General features: G+C 34.2%; 1 protein-coding gene across 1 annotated transcript in view; it reads right to left on the bottom strand.

Moving 5' to 3' along the window:
- Positions 1 to 13,382, bottom strand: part of LOC146998450 (uncharacterized) — a 44,077-nt gene extending 30,695 nt beyond the window's left edge. The window contains exons 1-2 of the mRNA XM_085809952.1: positions 13,283 to 13,382; positions 8,894 to 9,192 (exon numbers count right to left, since the gene is read on the bottom strand). Of these exons, the coding sequence (XP_085666078.1) occupies positions 8,894 to 9,192; positions 13,283 to 13,382 (399 nt within the window). The remainder of the gene's footprint in view (positions 1 to 8,893; positions 9,193 to 13,282) is intronic.
- Positions 13,383 to 19,173: the final 5,791 nt, after the last annotated feature.

The raw sequence follows: 19,173 nt of genomic DNA, 5'->3' as shown, positions 1-19,173 counted from the left end.
AAGATCATATCCCCTATTAAAGACCGGATGTTTCTTGCTGGACACCCATCACAGGGATGTTTCGGCCTTCAGTCGCATTGCGCTTCATGCTACTTTTTCAATAAAGCTTCTTTTTGTCCCTCTGATTTCTCTTTTAGTAAGTGTTGCTTACATTCCTCATGTCCTTACGTATTGGGGATCTTACGGTATTAAATGTGTTGATTTGGAAAGCTTTTGTACAAAGTTATATTGAAAAAACCGTCTCGTCCTTAATTTTTGCACACTAGTGTAATATTCCGTACAAGGAAGTCATGTGGTGTACACATCAGATTTTTTCATTTTGAAATAGAGATCTCTTTCCAACTGAGGAAAACAAGGCAATAAAATAATATTAGCAATAGAAAAAGAACATATGGCATTGTTGGTGTCTAGATAACATTTGCCAACAAACAATGCAATCGATTTCAACACATTTTAGTACTGTATACATTTTGATTGAAAAAAACATATTTAAACTGGCTATTGAAATTTCTATATTTATTCGAATTATGTATTATTAAGTAACAGAAATAATATTTTGTTGAGAATTAAATCGTCCTCCAAAGATGTTGTACGACGTACGATTTGTCAAAACAGTCGTATGTGTATGACTATAGTCGTTATAATTTATTGATAATATATTATCAATGAGTATATATGTCACCAGTATGAAGAATATGTCACCATGACGGCTTAGTCGTTAAAATTCATTAATAGCAGTACGAGCATAGGAGTTATAATTAATTGATAATATAAGTCATCGTAAACCAGTCAAAACATCATATGCGTAAGACTATAATCGTGCGTCTGGCCATCTTGGGTAACTGTTCATTGGCATATACATGTTCCGCTAGGGCTAAGGATGATTGACGTTCTAATGCTTCTTCTATAATCCGCTAAATGGCTAGGGATTTGTCGTTCCATCCAGGGCCGGATTTAGACTTGATAAGGCCCTAAGCTATTTGCGATATGGGGAACTTTATAAGTCCAGATATCATATGTCAGTGCCAAATATGATTTTCGGATACCTAGAGGGTTTTTTTGGAGGCCGCCAAGAAAGCGGGGCCCTGAACTATAGCTTATACGTAAATCCTGCACTGGCTACATTACGCGCAGTGAAACAGTGCGCAGCGAATCGAGAAATTTAGGGAACTTTTCTATATCGTATAAAGACCATAGAAAAAATAATGATAACGTTATGTCCTCGGAACCACATTTTGAGGGAAATCACGCGACGCCCAAGCAAGAACGGGAAGTCCTTAGACCTGCTTACAGTCACACTGCGACATATTTTAAAAAAAGTTTATAAAATCGCCTAAACAATACTTTTACATTATTTTGGTTTTTAAAAGAAAGTGTAGTTTGTTTTATGATCTGCGAAAATTATAAAACTTTATATAATGGATGCATTTTTAGCTATTGGAATTATAAAACAATAGACGTGATATTGTCGAGGAAAAAATCAATAAAAATCAGTGAATTAAATTAAAAATTCTGTATGGGCTTCATTTAAAAAACGTCGTTTCCCCCTTCTATATCCAATAGTGAGAACAGTAAAATTCTGAGGTTTTTAGTTTGTTTGTCAAGTGAAAATATGTGTGAAAAAGCTGAATCGAATTTTGAAAAATAAAAATAACAAATTAAAAAAAAAAAAAAAAAAAGGCTAAATTAATTTTGAAAATGTGACTACGGAAACGGCAACCAACTATAAAAATTGCATTATAAATGCTTTAAATAATGTTTATGGCTATAAACTTTTTAAGAGAAAAGTTAGACTAAAAAAAAAAAAAAAAAATCTGATAGCTTTCAGATTTTACATTACGCCCAAAGAGGCGTTTTTAATGTTTTTTTATTAAATGTCATGTTCTTCGCAATTAAACTATAAAATTCAGTTCGCCAGTAATATCCCCAAGTAATTTTAGAATGAGCATATTTTTAGAATTTCCGATACACAGTCTCGCGCGTTGCACATAAAAAAAAAACGTTTTTTTCCCGTACAGTATTACCATTGCTCGCTTTTAAATCATTGATTTTGTTAATCAAAAATTCGTTAAAGTTTTACAAAATATGAAATACGTAATAAAACAAATTCCAAATTCCAAATATGGGCTTCTAGATGCCCGTATTCGGGTGGAAACGTACGTTATTCAAAATTTGATGGCTTTAGGTACCATTGTTTTATAACAATACGAGAAACATGCATACATTTATGCAGGTTCTTCAGGCAAATTGCCCCTTTGGACTTTAAAAATAAATGAATAAAAAATCTGAAAGTTTTCAGATTTTAAATTACGTCCAAAGGGATTTTTTAAACATTGTATTACCTTTATTTATTAAATATCCTGTTCTTCACACTTTACCATTTAGTTCAAAAGCAATAGTGCAAAATAATTTTAAATTGAGCATATCTTTAGAATTTTCGATACACAGTCTCACGCGTTGGAGATCTTTTTCGCACAACGTTGCCATTGCTCGCTTTGATATTCTTGAGTTTGCTAATCAAAAATTCATTAAAGTTTTACAAAATATGAAGTAGATAATAAAACAAATTTCAAATTTGGGTTCAGATTTGAAAATCAGATGCCCGTATTCGCAGTAGGATTACGTCATTAAAAATTGGATGGCTCTAGGTACCGTTATTTTATCACAATGCGAGAAAAATGCATACATTTATGCAGATTCTTCATTATTTAATTTCTTTAAATATAGTACAGGGCTGTAATATTTGGTGGCAGCAATTTGAAAAGTGATTCCCCATTTATAGTTTTCAAGGCAAAATGCCAAAACGAAGTTAATAATCCATTAGGGCAAATTGCCCCTTTGGGCTAAAAAGAAAAAAAAAAAAAAAAAAAAAAAAAAAAAAAAAAAAAAAACGCCATTTTAAAGGTGTATGTTTTTATCATCCAAATTGAAAATATGCATTTCAAGTTTCACAGCTTTGGGCCTATTCGTCTCTGTGTTATGCTACAAACTCGTACATTGATTCTTCATTTTATAATAATAGAGATTACAGTAACTTCATAATAAATGTATAACTTTTCTTTTTAATTTTCAAAACAATGTTCTCATTTACAGTGAACGCGCATATAATAAAATTCTTGGAAGCAATTAAAAATTTCTGTGAGCTGAAAAGTGCTCTAGACTACTGGAATGTTTCTCAATCAAGAAAAACGTTTATCGAACAAACTCCTCCCGTGGACATGATTAAAAGTTCTTTTCAAAAGAGGAAATTACCTAAAGTTGGGAAAACTGTAAGAGATCTAAGGAAAATCAATTTACTTTCTATAGTTTTTAGCTCAGTTCGTTTAAGTGCTACAGTAACGTCACTGAAAGGCAAACGAATTAAAAGAAAAAAATATGGGTAGGAATAAGTAAATAATAATAAAAAAAAGTAGTTAAAAAAAGTTCGGAAGTTTCTCAGGCGGATTAGAAAGGGAGAAACCAAGGAAAAAAAATCGAAACCAAGAAGTAACTTCGTAATAAGAAAGTAATTGCTGAAATTTTATCCGTCTTCTGACACACACGCACATTAAAAAAAGAAAAAGAAAGAAAGAAAGAAAACGAATTGTGGGCTACACACTAATTTTAAAATTTCGACGTCTAAGAAATTTTTTGGCTTCAGAAACTATTCAACTATTGATTGAAAAGTTGCTGAAAGAAAATATATCGCTCATCAGTCAAAACCGCTTTTCTAAAGCTACTACCTTTTAAAATAAGTTTTAGATTCTGATTAAAACTATTTGGTGATTAGTCTTCTTTTCAACTCTTTTTATTCTTCTGGTTGAAAAAGTTCGGAAAAAAGATTTTACAAATTTGAAGCTTAATCTTTTGTTCTCGGTTTCCAGGATTTGGATTGTTCTATATGTTCTTTGAATGATTTAAACTGTGGAATTAAAGCAGAGGTGAGAGGCTTGGTACTGAAAGTTTCAGAAACTGCAGGTTTGTCTTTGAACGATGGAATCTAGATGTATTTTTCAATAAGTGTATTTAAAAACATGTTTATGGTTTTGAGAGTATATTAATAAGCCCAAGCTGAAAACGTAATATGATTGAAAATGACAATAATATGTTGTTTTGTATTACTTTAAAAATATTAGGTGAATGGCAATGTTAGAATTGTGGCATCAACGCGTGAGTCGTTATTGAACTGCCAGGAGCTGGTAGTCATGTGGGAATGAAAAATAAAATGGCAGAAATTCTTTTCCAGTAAGATGACCGGCTGCTACGACAGAATTACTGATTGCAAAGATTTGGAAAAATAAAGATTTTTATTCACTTCAAATAGAGGCTATATATCTTAGTGCAGTATTATTATGGGTGGAATTTAGAGATGGATCGCTCATATGTAACGTAAAAATATTCCAGCCAGACACATATAATACATAATTACAAAATCATCATTTTTAAAATTAAAATTATGTTGGAAGCACTTATAACAATTATTAACTAGATATATTATAAAGTAAATGTTTTTAAAATTATCATAACGTCTTGTATACTTGGCTATCATAAAATGTACTTTACTTTTAAGACTGTTTGATGAATTATCACCAAAGTCCCTTAAAGAATTACAGTCAGGAGAAGGGTGCAAAGAACCCTTTATTAACTCAAATAAGCTTTACAGTCGGCACCAACTCGTGCTTACAAAAGCCAACCCTTTTGGCTTCACTCAAAAGGTAATGAATAAGTTAAAAGTAAAGAAGTTAAGTATAGCCTAACGGCTTCACAAGTTAACTCTCGCGCCAGCTGGCGCTGACTTGAAAGTTGGCGTAAAAAAGCCTATGACAAGAATAGCTCAACATCACAGAATTCAGATAGCTAAAGAATTAAAAGTTAGAAGCATAGCCTTCAATCAGACAGAAAACGCTCTGATTTCACCTTCCCTTAAACACTAACTTCTTTCTATTTAATTTCAATACACCGGCCGTCGTTAATTTGCATTCTGGCAAGAAAGTATTAGTTGAAGGAAAGAGCGATAGGAAAGGTACTTTTACATAAAATAACTGTTAAGGAAACTAAATAAATCCTCACATTATCTCAGTTAAATTGATTATTAAAATTAAATTAAAACTTATAGAGTCTCCGTGTTTTCTTGGATAGCATACAACGTGGACTCTATGTGGAAGACGAAGTAGAGAATTCTCGCTATGTCTTAAAGAATGATTACTGCAGAAGAAGGTTTTAAATAACCTTTTTATTTAAACTAAATTAAAACAGATACACACACTTAATGCTCACAAATCACCATCAATTGTGGATGACGTAAATTTAACAGAAAATAAGAATGTAACAAATCACTAGTAAATTAAACTATCTAACGACTGGCTCCTTAGCGTAACTAAACGCTAAATAGTCTACACACAGCAAAGCCGAGGTTAGAAATATCAGTATAACTGAAAGGTGATTAACCGACTAGAGAGCTAAATTCAAACACTCAGCATAAACTCGGAACTAAGTCCGCTACTACTCTTTCCGAGCTCTTGAAATGCAACTTAAATACTGCTTCTGAAACACGTTTAGATTTGGATCTACGTCACTACAAATTTACATTCCGGCAGGAAACTGAAATCAGGAGGGAAAGTAAAGGAAAACTAAAAAGAATTGATCAGAATAAAATAAATCCTTACAAACTGACGGTTAAACTGTTGGTCATTAGTGATTCACCAATCGCCAGGTGAAAGGCAACGTTTTAATATAAAATAAAATTAATTTGGTCACCATGACACTTCCGCATAACACATAATTTACCAGTGAGGGGTGATGAAGCAAATTTTGACAGATTACTGAAATGAAATTAAAGTGAAGGACATTAGTGATCATCAAAGTATACACAAAGATGTTTGAAAGCATTTGTTTCATGTTACGCTTCTATTTGTACTTGTGTCCATAGAAATGAGTGTAGAAAACGCCCAGGTTCTGTTAATGAAAATTTTCAGCTAAAATTCATAACAAATGCTGTTTCTACTAGCTGGAAATTTCAATTGAACTAATTTCCTTTTGTTACTCTTATTCTTTTCTAACTAATTTCCTTTTGTTACTCTTATTCTTTTCTAACTAATTTCCTTTTGTTACTCTTATTCTTGTTTATTTTGACAAAGATTTCGAATTGCGTTCGCACCAGATGTGGAAGAATTTGATGCGTAAAGGTATATAAAGTTTTTATTTGCAGTTCGAAATTTGCCTAAACTTAAAAAAATTGTGTACTTACATTATGTTATACTGCTCTACGATGCTATTTATTGTCCGTACGGTCTGCAAACGATTGGCATTACACAAGACAAGATCTCAATCTTCCATGTGGCTTGGCAAGTAGCTAAGTAGCTTGCTTCCAAAGTGTGGCTTTTCGAAATGACATAAAATGTTTAATTTATCTTTTAAATTATTACTTTATTGTTTCATAAACAGAACAATTTAAAAGCAACCATTTTCATGTAAGCTTCAATAAAATGGTTTAAATCTTAATTTTAATTTTTGAACGCATATCTAATTAATGTAACTTAAAATGCATTTTAATACATCCTTGTTAAAGCGGCCATTGCGTTAGCTTTAACGACATTTAAAATCTTTTGCGCACGTTTGACCTCCTCGTAAGGTAGATAATGTAGACGATGTGGAAATCTGTTAATAAATTAGATATTAAACATGCATTTTCACAGCATTCCTTTTGACTCACATTTTCACAACAGATTTGTTGCAGAATTCGTGCAATCTAGCTTTCGATATTTTGTTGATGGAGCTTCTGGGATGACGAATTTTCTTCATTTCTTTATACCTACTTTGCTTGTCATGTAAGGAGTAACATGCGTGTCTGCAGAATACTTGTCGGTGGAAGGCAAAAACTGGTAGTTCCATTAATAAACTTTTATTTGATTTTAGGGATTCAAAAGTAGACTACAGAATATAGTGTTGCATTGTGCATTAATACAAACACATGCAACTATAAATTTTTTCCCTATGTTCCGGAGGGGGAGAGGATTCCCAACTTAATCGTTCTCCGCGTATGCCTGTGTGACGCGAGACTTAAATGTACACACACTTATATTTTCTTCCCTAAAAGTACTTGTAATAAGCACTACGTCGAACATACGTGGAAGATCGGCTTGTGCGTAGTCGATTGGCAATAATATTCTCTTCCGCTTTCTGATTTTTATTTGCATTAAACAAGAGTTATTTTTCTAAAAATCGGAAGATCTGGAAATCAAAACCCAGCGAGGGCATTGTTGGTATTTTTATGTTTCTTGATCCGATAAATTCTAATCGTTCTACAGGCACTTTATTTACAGTACATAATCTGAAAATAAGAATTGTTTGGTACATAATTTGGCTCTTTTTCAGATGCTTATCCTCGGAAATCATAATATATGTTTTAACAGGTCAGTTTCCATTCTTGTGGTGTTTCTGGATCATAATTCCAGACATGCCACCTAACGACTGACAATATCAGTTTATAACAAAGGAAAAATTACAGAACCGCATTTGAAATTATAGCAAAGAGTTCTAAAAAGCACAGTTCTTTAAGTTTGGTTAATAGAAAGCATGTTAAATTTTAAGGTTAAGTGTAACAGGTTAGTTAAAAAACATTCTTTACAGAAATTAGGATGCGTATGCTGCAGCCTTTCTGTTTGTTATAAATGAAATGACCTTTGAATGATGCTATATTTTTGCTGGCTGCAGAAAAAAGCGATCGAAAAAATTTATGCAAAATATTTATGTCATGTGACAAAATCACACGAGGGGGATGCAATCATAGTATTTGTTTTATTTATAGAGAGTTAAACATTGAATACTTATGATAAGACCCAATAAATTAAACCTGATATAGCTTTACGATTTCAAACTGGAAATTCTATAGTGGCTGAAGTAAAAAATAAGTTAATAAAGCTTTTTTTTTTCTTTGGAGAAAAACTAATGAGAGATCCCCTTTTGATTTGCAAAATTTCGTTGAGTAGATCTGAGAACAGACGAACTCAATGGCCATCGTCCCTCCTGCATTGCCTCAAATCAGTTAAGGGATTAATCCAATCAGATTCAGGACAAGCTGTACGAGAGATCAGCGACATACATTTTAGTTGCTTAAACAACATGTGGCAATAATAGGAAATGTAAGGAAGCTCGACAATGCATATGTCTAATGAATTCACTACACACATAAAGCACAAAGCACAGCTTTTGGAAATGTGCTTGTTGATAGCAATTGGTAGTTGTGAACTGTATATTAATTCATAAAAGTCAAGTTGAGAAACTTAACAACATTTATTTTCTTTCAAAAATAATATGCCGCTTAAACGGGCAAAGAGTGAGTAAGGAACAATTAACAATTGACTGCCGCTTTGTTCGGGCAGAGGAGCGGAAACTCGGTGTGGACCGAGTGCATCCCTATCGCTTACTGATTAGTACTGGGCTCTCGCCACTAACATTACGTGGCGCTGCAAACATTAAGCCAGTACAAATAGACATAAATATTCTAACCGAGAAGGAACATTCCGCCCGGCATTGAAATTTGATACAAAAATTTCAATTAATTAATTAGTGACAAATCACAATATTTCAAAACTGAGAATCACATAAATAATTGTCAGATTACTACAGATCTAAAACTGAATTATGGAGTTTAAGAACATTAAATATTGAAAATAGTAATTATGCAAACAATATATACTACGTTGACATAAAAAGTGTTACAATACACATATATTTCAAAATAAGCCATACAAATCCTTTAAACATATAATCATTATTAAATTCTTGTAATGTATAAACTGATTCCACAAATATATATACAGTAGAAATTTGAATATTACATTGGCAATAAACAGATCTTTGATATAGATCTAGTGCGGATTCCTGAAGCAGTTTTAACTTTAGCTACACGTACCTTACCATCTGTACCAGGGACTGTCTCTAAAATTCTACCTAAGGCCCATTGGCAAGGCGGCAAATTCTCATCCTTAAGTAAAACCATTGCACCTGTTTCTACATTGGGTTTCTGAAACTGCCATTTATTGCGCTGTTGCAAGTGATTGAGGTAATCTGTTTGCCAACGCTTCCATATTAATTGAACAAATTTTGTTGTCCGCTGCCACCTTGATAACCTATTATCAGTAATTTCAATAAGTTCAGGCTCTGGTATAGACGTAATCACATCTATACCATACGGCATTTTTAGACGGCCGACTAAAAAAAAATGTCCTGGCGTTAAAACTTCAAATTCATTAATATCATTAGACATAGGGGTTAACGGGCGTGAATTTAAAATTCCTTCAATCTGAGTAATAATTGTAAGAAATTCTTCCATAGTAACCTTAGTACTTCCCATAGTTCTTCTAAGATGGTACTTAAAGGATTTAACTCCCGCTTCTCACAGTCCACCAAAATTCGGTGATCTAGGGGGAATTAATTTCCAGACTATAGATTCTGAGGTGAAATAGCTGGATAACGCCTCATCTGATTTTCTAATCAATTTCTGCAAGCGCTTTAACTCTGTATGAGCCCCCTTAAAATTTGTGGAATTATCTGTAATGATGGAAGAGATTTTCCCTTTTCTCGCACAAAATCGCTTAAGAGCTGCTATAAAGGCTTCAGACGTCAAGTCTGTCACTACCTCCAAATGGATTGCCTTTATGGACAAACATATAAATACAATAACATATATTTTAGGAAAAATGCCCTTACGTTGACCCTTGAATTGTACATGAAATGGTCCGCAAAAGTCAACGTCACAATTAAGAAAGGATGAAGTCGGAGTTATACGCTCTGTCGGAAGATTACCTATGACCTGACTTGCTGCAATTGGTTTGTTTTTAAAACAAATCACACAAGCATGAACTATCTTACGTGCCAAGCCCTTGCCGTTGTGATGCTTCTTTGGCGATAATAAGCAACTCCAATGATGGAACACAGCAATAACTTTTATTTAACACTCAAAATTGGCGACATACAAACAAGAAGAGAAAACATATTCTATCATTTAAAAATCATTTAAAATTTCTAATCATTTCTAATCATTTAAAAATTACATTCTTCGTGCGAGAGTCGCACGAGGCACTCGAGTCTGGTTTCAAATATTGCCATTCACAAATACCTTAATGTTCATCTATTTAAATTATTTAATCTACAAGATTTTAATATTATTTAAAGCTGTTATAACCTCTCCCCCAACGGAGAGACTTTTGCCGAAGGGAAAAGTTCTGTAAAATTCGAAATTTTATAAACACGGCTTGCTCGATTGCTTAAAGAAAGGTTACTTCTCTCATAAGTTTCCAAATTTCAGGCCAAAATTTTTAAGTTTTAAACAAATATTTTTATACCACATTTAAGTAGAAAAAGATGCAAAATGATCAAATTAGTCTTCCTTTTTTCCTTGACAGCGCCTAGATTTTTTCCATGGTGGACCAGTTCCTCGGCTATAATTCACAGCAAAGCATTTCCTCAGTTCATTTGTGCCTTTTGGATAATATTCATTTGTCATTTGCTTTCGACAATTGTTTTCTTCGTCTATTAGTAGCGACTTTGATATTAAATCAAAAGCCGAAAGATGATGATAACGCTGCATTGCAAAATGATTCCCAATATTAATTTCTTTATCGTTTTCCAGTTTTTCGTGAACATCTTCCACGTTTAATTCCGGTGATTTTACTTCTTCAAAGAGATCTCTGGATGCTTTATTTTCTTCCTTCATCGGTTCCAAGATCTTCTCTTCAGCTATTTTTCTTTTCCTTTGATATCCAGTAGAGACGGCATTAACCTGATAAGGATGACTATCAGGTTCCTTTCTTTGTTTATTCAACAGTGCAAAAGTTCGATTGCCTAATAAATACCTTCCTTTGTCGAGTTCATTTCTAATAATGGCAGCTTTAGTTATTACTCGCAATTTAGATCGCAATTTAGTTCGATCTCGGCCAATGGTAAACAGGTTGGATTCAAGTCTAATGGCTGTTGCACCCACACATTTTCACCTGTCAGCATTTCCGGCGTGATGTATTTGCGACAAACTATATCAATACTAGCACCTGAATCCCTTAATATAGGAATTTTATGACCATTTACGTAACCCATACTAGTATAAGGTAATAGAAATTTATCCTCTGGTTTTGCACTAATTCTGTTAAGATTAGCAGGAGATTCAGTACTATTCTTAAGTTTTGGACATTGGGGCCTTAAATGTTGATAGGACCCACACTGATAGCATTGTGGCGTCTTTCGTTTTTCATATTTATCATCTGGACGTGGACTTCTAGGTCTATGAAACAAGCTTTGCGTATTAAATCCTGAGGACATTTTGTTTTCAGTTTTATTTTTATTATCTGAACTCAATTTACCTTGAGTTAGTGCATTGTATCTTTCTTTCTGCCTATCCACTACAGGCTTTTTTTTAAAGTTTCCGCAAACGTTTTCATAGGCATCAAGTTTTTCAGCTAATTTTTTAGATGAAATCATCTCTACCCACTCATCAAGAAAATGATCTCGAATTTCAGGAGGAACTCGACGCTTAAGTTGGTCAATCACCATCAAATCTAGCAACTGATCAAAAGTCTTAACTCCTAGACCAGTCACCCATTCTTTGCAATAATTTTCTATTTCATAATTGAAATCCACCCATGTGGATTCGGTACTCTTGATGTTTCATAAATTTCTGCCTAAACTTTTCCGGGCTTAGTTTAAACCGTCTTAACAATAAATTCTTCACGTGTTCATAGTCTTTAGCTTTATCGGAGGGTTCTCTAGCTATTAACTGGGTTACTTCGTAAGGAAGTAGTCCTAGTAAATGAGATACAAATTCTTCTTTATCAATTTTAGCCCATTCTGCTTGCCTTTCAAACAATAGCAAATATAGACTGATATCTCCTTTCTTGTCATCGAATTTCTGCATAAGGTGACGCAGCTCCGTTTTCGGCCGTATCTGTCCGGTATTTTGAGACTTTGTCTCTGCTTCAAGTCTTAATCTCTCTAATTCATACTGTTCTTTCCTTCTCCGCTCTTCCGCTTCTTCCTGTCTCCTACGTTCTTCTCTTTCCCTTTCCTCCCTCTCTTTCCGTTCTTCTCTTTCCTCCCTCTCTTTCCGTTCTTCCCTTTCCTCCCTCACTTTCCGTTCTTCTATTATTGTGTCTAAGACTCCTTTGACGAATACTTCATCATAATCTCTACTTTCAACAATTTTCTGTTTTAAATCGACTATTTTCAAATCTGCAGTCACATGAACTCCCAGTTCAGCCGCGAGATATTGCAAATCTTCCTTACGAGCTCTTCCTAAGTAAGACATTGTTTCTATGTTTAAAATTAACGAACACTGTTTTCTTTATATTTCCTCAAAATAGCTCAATTCAATTACTTTAATTAATTAATGCAGTCAGGAATCACGAAATTAAATGCACTTTGTTAAGTACGTATACCTCAAAAATAAAATATTTAAATTATATGAAGTTCATTCTCTCTACCACATTAATTGTGATTAAAATAAGAATAATAACATAGAGCAATATATATATCTACCGTCTGCACAACTAAAATGAATATTAAATATAATATCAAATGCGGTAATAAAATAAGACAATTTATTATTAACAGGAAGTAACAATCTGGTATCACTAATATTGCGTTCAGTGATGAACTAATAACATAAAGCAATTCTATATAAACATTAAGTAATAATCTGGTATCACTAATATTATGTTCAGTGATGAACTAATAAAATAAAAATACGCACGATTATTCGATCTTGGTCGGTGCCTCCAAAATAATTATGACTGTGATGCTTCTTTGGCGATAATAAGCAACTCCAATGATGGAACACAGCAATAACTTTTATTTAACACTCAAAAATGGCGACATACAAACAAGAAGAGAAAACATATTCTATCATTTAAAAATCATTTAAAATTTCTAATCATTTCTAATCATTTAAAAATTACATTCTTCGTGCGAGAGTCGCACGAGGCACTCGAGTCTGGTTTCAAATATTGCCATTCACAAATACCTTAATGTTCATCTATTTAAATTATTTAATCTACAAGATTTTAATATTATTTAAAGCTGTTACACCGTGAATGGCCCAATATTTCAAACGCACCTGATGAAGTAAACCCTGCGCTCCAATATGTAGGTACTTCTTATGAAAATATTCAAAAATCAATACAGTAACTCTATGAGTAGGAGGCAAAATTAACTGGTGTTTACAATCAAATAATAAATTTGAATTTTTTTTATCTTCCTCCAACTCTTAAAAGAGAATTCTCATCTAGAAAAGGGTCAAGACCTTTTAACTTACTTTGTGCAGGAATGGGTTTACCTCGTCGAAGAGCTGTAATTTCCGAATTAAAGGCAGTTACTTGGACATGCCGTATAAGAAACTCCTCAGCCTTTTTCATCTCATCTATAGTTAACTATCCCTGCATCTTATCCTGGGATTTACAATTTAAGATAAACCTGAAAATAAAACTGAGAATTCTGATTAGCTTAGGAAAATTATTGGAAAGTTTTAAAAAAGAGTCTATAAAATGTTCATTCATTGTCAAAGTCAGAACTGGAATTGATGATTGTTTCAGTTCTTTCTCATACTCCTCGTCCGACGAATAAGAAATGCATTCTGGAAATGGAAGTTGCTGATTAAGGAACTCAGGACCTGACCACCACAAGGAATTAGCCAAAAGTTCACTAGTGTCTGCTCCTCGGGATATTATATCCGCTGGATTTTCCTTTGAGGCAACATGACCCCATTTGAATCGATGACTCAAGTTTTGAATTTCAGCAATTCGATTGCTCACAAAAGTTTTGAGCTTGTACGCAGGCGTGTTTATCCATGCTAAAACAATAGTAGAATCACAGCACAAATAAACATCATAGATACTTAGCTGCAGAGCTGTTATTACCTTTGACACAAGCCTACACAGAAGTAATGCTCCACACAATTCAAGACGTGGAATTGTAACAGGCTTTATAGGAGAGACTCTGGATTTGCTACAAAGGAGATTGGAATAATTCATTCCATCAGTGGTAATACAACGGATGTAAATAGCTGCACCGTAAGCCTTTTCCGAAGCGTCCGAGAACCCATGGATCTCAGTTCTAACGGAATGTTCAGTTAAAACATATCTGAGAATATTCAATTGATCGATTAACTGAAGCTGGGAAAGGAATTTTTTCCATTCACACAACTCCTTGGGAGGTAATTCCTCGTTCCAGTCCAGTTTCAGCAGCCATAGTCTCTGCATGAATATTTTTGCCCTCGTTACTACGGGTCCGATGAGACCCAATGGATCAAAAAGCTTAGCTATTTCAGATAACACCTGACGTTTGGTAAAGCTATCTTGATTGTTCAGAGCTGTTTTGAAAGTCAAGTGATCATCCTTCGGTTTCCAGAGCATTCCTAGCGTCTTGACTACACTTTCTTGAGATTCAAAGGAATATTCCTGTGTTGAAATATCATGCAGCAGCTCAGGATGATTGGACACCCATTTATGTAGCTCCATACCTCCACGACGAAGCATTTGTACTAATTCAGACTGAAGCTCCTTTGCTTCTTCTAAAGTATTTCCTCCTATCAGGATATCATCCATATGAAAATCCGTAGATGTGAAAGCAGCCGCCCTGGGAAAATAGTCCTGTTCGTCAGCTGCCAATGCCTTTCAGGTTCTCATGGCTAAGAACGGCGCGCTAGTAGTGCCGTATGTAGCCGTACGTAACCTATACACTTGAACCGGGGCCTCGCGGCTTGGCTTCCAAACAATTCTCTGTAAATTTCTTTGCGATGGATGTATGAGTATTTGTCGATACATCTGCTTAATATCGGCACTAAAGGCAAAGCGATGTTTTCTAAACCTGGAAACTATAGAAAAAAGATCTTGAATTGTGCCTCCGTTCAATAAAATTGAATTTAGCGAATAGCCACTGGATGATTTACACGATGCATCGAAAACAACTCTTAATCGAGTTGAAGTTTTCTCCGGGTGATAAACTGCGTGATGGGGAATGTAGTAACAAGTGTCACAGTTATCCACGGGCATAACAGGTTCCATGTGATTTAAGCTTAAACATTCGTTCATAAATTCCTTATACGAATTAGCCATAGTTTTATTAGAATCAAGACGATTCCAAATTGTATTCAGTCTCTTAATAGCAATTTCTTTAGATGAACCCAGCATAGAAGTAGCATCATCCTTCATAGGTAATTTTACTATGTATCTACCTGTTTTATCACGCGAGTATGTTTCATTAAAATGCCTTTCGCAAAATATCTCTTCTTCATTCTTTACGACTTCCTTACCATCTCCCGGGAAGGATTCTAATTGGAAAAAATTCTTAATTGCATTATCGAGACTTGATTCTTTTATAAAATAACAATAGGATTGATTATTAACAGCAGGTAGAACCCCTGTCATTAAATAACCAAATTCTGTGTTTTGCAATATGATGTTTCCATTCAGCGCTTGAACTCTACCTTCCTTCAAGATGTTAAAGAATAACTCATTTCCTATCAACATATTGATTTTACCAGGTGTATAGAAGTTAGGGTCTGCTAATTTAATGTCATGCGGTATCGTTAGATTAGAAATATACAGTTTTGTCGAAGGAATTACATCTGTTATTTTTGGAATAATACATAATTCTAAATTGTGAGAAAAAGTCTCTGTTTCGTTCGAAATATGGGCTAAAATCTTCGCTTTGATTGAATGAGCTGAACCACTTATTCCCGAAATGTGCGTTCGGATGGTTTTAGTTTTCAAACCCAAATATTCTGCGCATTCTTTGGTGATGAGGCTCATTTGCGAACCGCAGTCCACTAAGGCTCTTATTCTGCAGTGCTGCCCGAACACATTCGTCACATAAATAACCACCGTACTCAGTAAGACAGAGTTTCCCGCACCGGAAATAGATGCAAGACTATGTACTGCTTGCCGTATATTGTCACCCGAAGCTTCTTCGGAGGGGTTTGTGCTCCCCTGGTTTGGAGGAAAGCAGGGAGTGGCCGTTGGACTCTGAGGGTCATCGTCCATATGGAGAAGGGAATTATGTTTTCGGAAACAGTGGCTGCACGAAAAGTTTGAATTGCATTCTCCGGAATGAGTTTTTAGACAATTCACACATAATTTTTTATTTTTGACGATAATGAGCCTATTTCCAACATTCATTTGTTTGAACGCACTACATTTAAAGAGGGCATGGTTTCCTTTACAATGGATACATTTTTTTGAGTTGGAATGAAATGAATTTATAACAAAACCTTTTGGTCTTGCACCGATACTGGGTTTAGGAGGAAATTTGATAGACATATTTTTATGAATGCTTTCTAGTACCAAAGTTCGGTTTTCAAGAAAATTTAAAAATTCATCGAGTAATGGAACATCTTTAGATTTTAAGGTAAGCTCAAATTGCGTCCAGGTATCCTTGTCAATTTTCTGAAGGAGAATGTTTATTAAAATTGCGTTAGATAGCCTATCAAGATTGTACTCTAACGTTTTTAAGGCGCGTAGATTGCGTTTGGTATGATCTAATAATCGGCGAAGTTCCTTAGGTGATTCCTGCTGAATTTTTTCTTGATTCAAAATATTTTGAATATGACTATCCACTATCGCCCGTTTATTTTCATATCTTAATTCTAAAGCTTGAAACAGTGACTGATATGTATCTTCGCAATTCTCGATATTTTTTGCTTCTCCTTTAAGAGCCGCCTTTAAATAATAAAGTTTTTGTGCTTCAGTTAGCTTCTTATTTTTAACAATTAAGGATATAAATTGGCATTTAAAATCATGAAATTCTTCATATTTTCCAGAGAACTGAGGTAATGGTATTTCAGGCAATTTAACATTAATATTTTCAACAGTACTATTAAGTAATGGTAATGCATTAATTTTAATTTTGAAAGGAGGTATTTGAGACTTACCTCCATTTTCTCCAGATCGTCCTCCAGTTCTTCAATAATTTCACAAGATTCCTCTATGGTGACCTGTCTGGTAGATTGAAGTACCGCTGTTTTAATTCATCCAAGGATCGCTTTATTCCTGATAGTGATTGCAATTTCACTTCTAAAAATGATTCACTTTCTTCATTTTTGACGAAGTCATGCAGAGAATGTTCCAGTTTTGTGACTTTTGCTTTCAGACAACCACGTTGCCTATTTAAAGTAATTACATTATCCATAGTTGCTGTTCTTTCTTCGGGTCGGTTAGGACCAAAATGTTGATAGCAATTGCTAGTTGTGGACTGTATATTAATTCATAAAAGTCAAGTTGAGAAACTTAACAACATTTATTTTCTTTCAAAAATAATAATGCCGTTTAAACGGGCAAAGAGTGAGTAAGGAACAATTAACAATTGACTGCCGCTTTGTTCGGGCAGAGGAGCGGAAACTCGGTGTGGACCGAGTGCATCCCTATCGCTTACTGATTAGTACTGGGCTCTCGCCACTAACATTACGTGGCGCTGCAAACATTAAGCCAGTACAAATAGACATAAATATTCTAACCGAGAAGGAACAGTGCTTTTTAAGAAGTGAAGAAAACCTTTTGCATCTAATTGTGACTTTGTATGAGAAGCAGATATTCTTCGAGAATCCGACACGTTCTTCTCAGTAGTTGGGAATGAAAGAAGTTCAGGAAGGACTTTAGAGACACTTTTACATCCAAAGAAGATTACAGTAATATAACGTAACAATATATTTTTAATATATTGTAACGTTATATTACTGTAATCTTCTGCTGGCGTTATTCACTTTTAATTCTTTGCATGAGCCTGAATGATAAATGCATCTCGATGTAGTACAGATATGCGGCAAATCCCTGACAGATTGTGTCTTAGCAACAGCACTGTGAACAGACAGTGACTTTATTTTTTATGGCTGATTTTTGACCACATATGGCAGAGTCAACCACATAGCAGATGAACAATTTGGGATAAGAAACTGTGCCTTCTCTTTCATACTCTTCTGAAAGTTCACCAATAGACTATCGTTTTTCTTCCGATACCTCAGCCATGTTTTGGAAAAAAAAAAAATGAATGTCTTTCCCAAGATGCAGTAGTTCATCGGGCAATGGAGGACTTCATTCGTTCCAGAGACACTGTTTTTACAAATGTGGTATTAATCACTTTGACGCACGTTGTCAATGATTATTCTGTTTGAATAACGTTGAAAAAACAGGTTTCCTTTCCCTTTTTTAAAATTACATTTCAATCTCTTAAAATCGGATTTTTTATTTGCAAACACCCGAGACATGCAGTCTGTACATTTTTTTGGCACATTTTTATTGAAACAGTTTCTCTGTTTTCCCTTGCTTTTATCTTTTTTGTATTAATATATATAGTTTTAAAATATTTTTCATAGCTATGTTAAATATTTGCTATATTTTATTTGGACATTTAAGTCTAAAGCCAATCACTTTTTAACCAGGTGAAAATATTGATGAAGCAATAAAAGTGGTTACGAGATCCTTGAACATTCTTCTATGATTATTATTGTTTAGGGGAGAAGTCTGGAGGTTTTCTATTCCCAGTTTGTTTTTCAAATTTTCAGATCTTTTTCTTCCTCTTGGATCGCCAAATCAAAATTAGAGATATTTTATCGTTCGAAAAAATTTCTTTTTTAATTCCCCTGCTCTATCGGAATTTATATCTGTTTGAGAAGAATTAACTAATTCTTGATTAAAAGATGGGCAAAAGTAATTTTGGAAAGGGACAAAATTACTCCTTTTTTTAGGCCTATGATCTAATGTCATTTCAAACGATACTATATATTTTATATAGTATCGTTTGAAATACAATTTGTTTAATCTCTTTGTTAGATTTTTTAGATCTCTCTGGTCACGTCCTTCCGAAAATGTACGTGGCATTTCCATTCGCGTTTTTCTTCTTTTACTTTTATTTTTCTCGAATGGGAATCCATTATTTTAAACAGTTTTTTAATATTATAACTCTCATCTCATTCATATCTCATTTGAGACAGAAAAAAGGAAGTTATTATTTGTCTGTACAACTTAAAGTTTCAATCTATTTGTGGGCCCACCAGCGGCCGAGCGGTAAAGTCGCTGAACACTGGTAGTTCGGTCCGAGGTTCAAATCCCGCGAACGGGCTGGCTGCATGGGCGTTTTCCCCATGTGTAACGTGTATACGAGCCAGTTTCCCTTAGAAAGTCCTCCACGAAGGCATCCCTCCTCTTAGGCAGATAG

This window comes from Stegodyphus dumicola, chromosome 2 (genome assembly GCF_044657685.1).
Source record: "Stegodyphus dumicola isolate Sdum_Otavi_A_Nest chromosome 2, ASM4465768v1".
Classification (NCBI taxonomy): domain Eukaryota; kingdom Metazoa; phylum Arthropoda; class Arachnida; order Araneae; family Eresidae; genus Stegodyphus; species Stegodyphus dumicola.
Note: the sequence above shows the minus strand (reverse complement) of the source record. Positions and strands in the feature narration are given on the sequence as shown.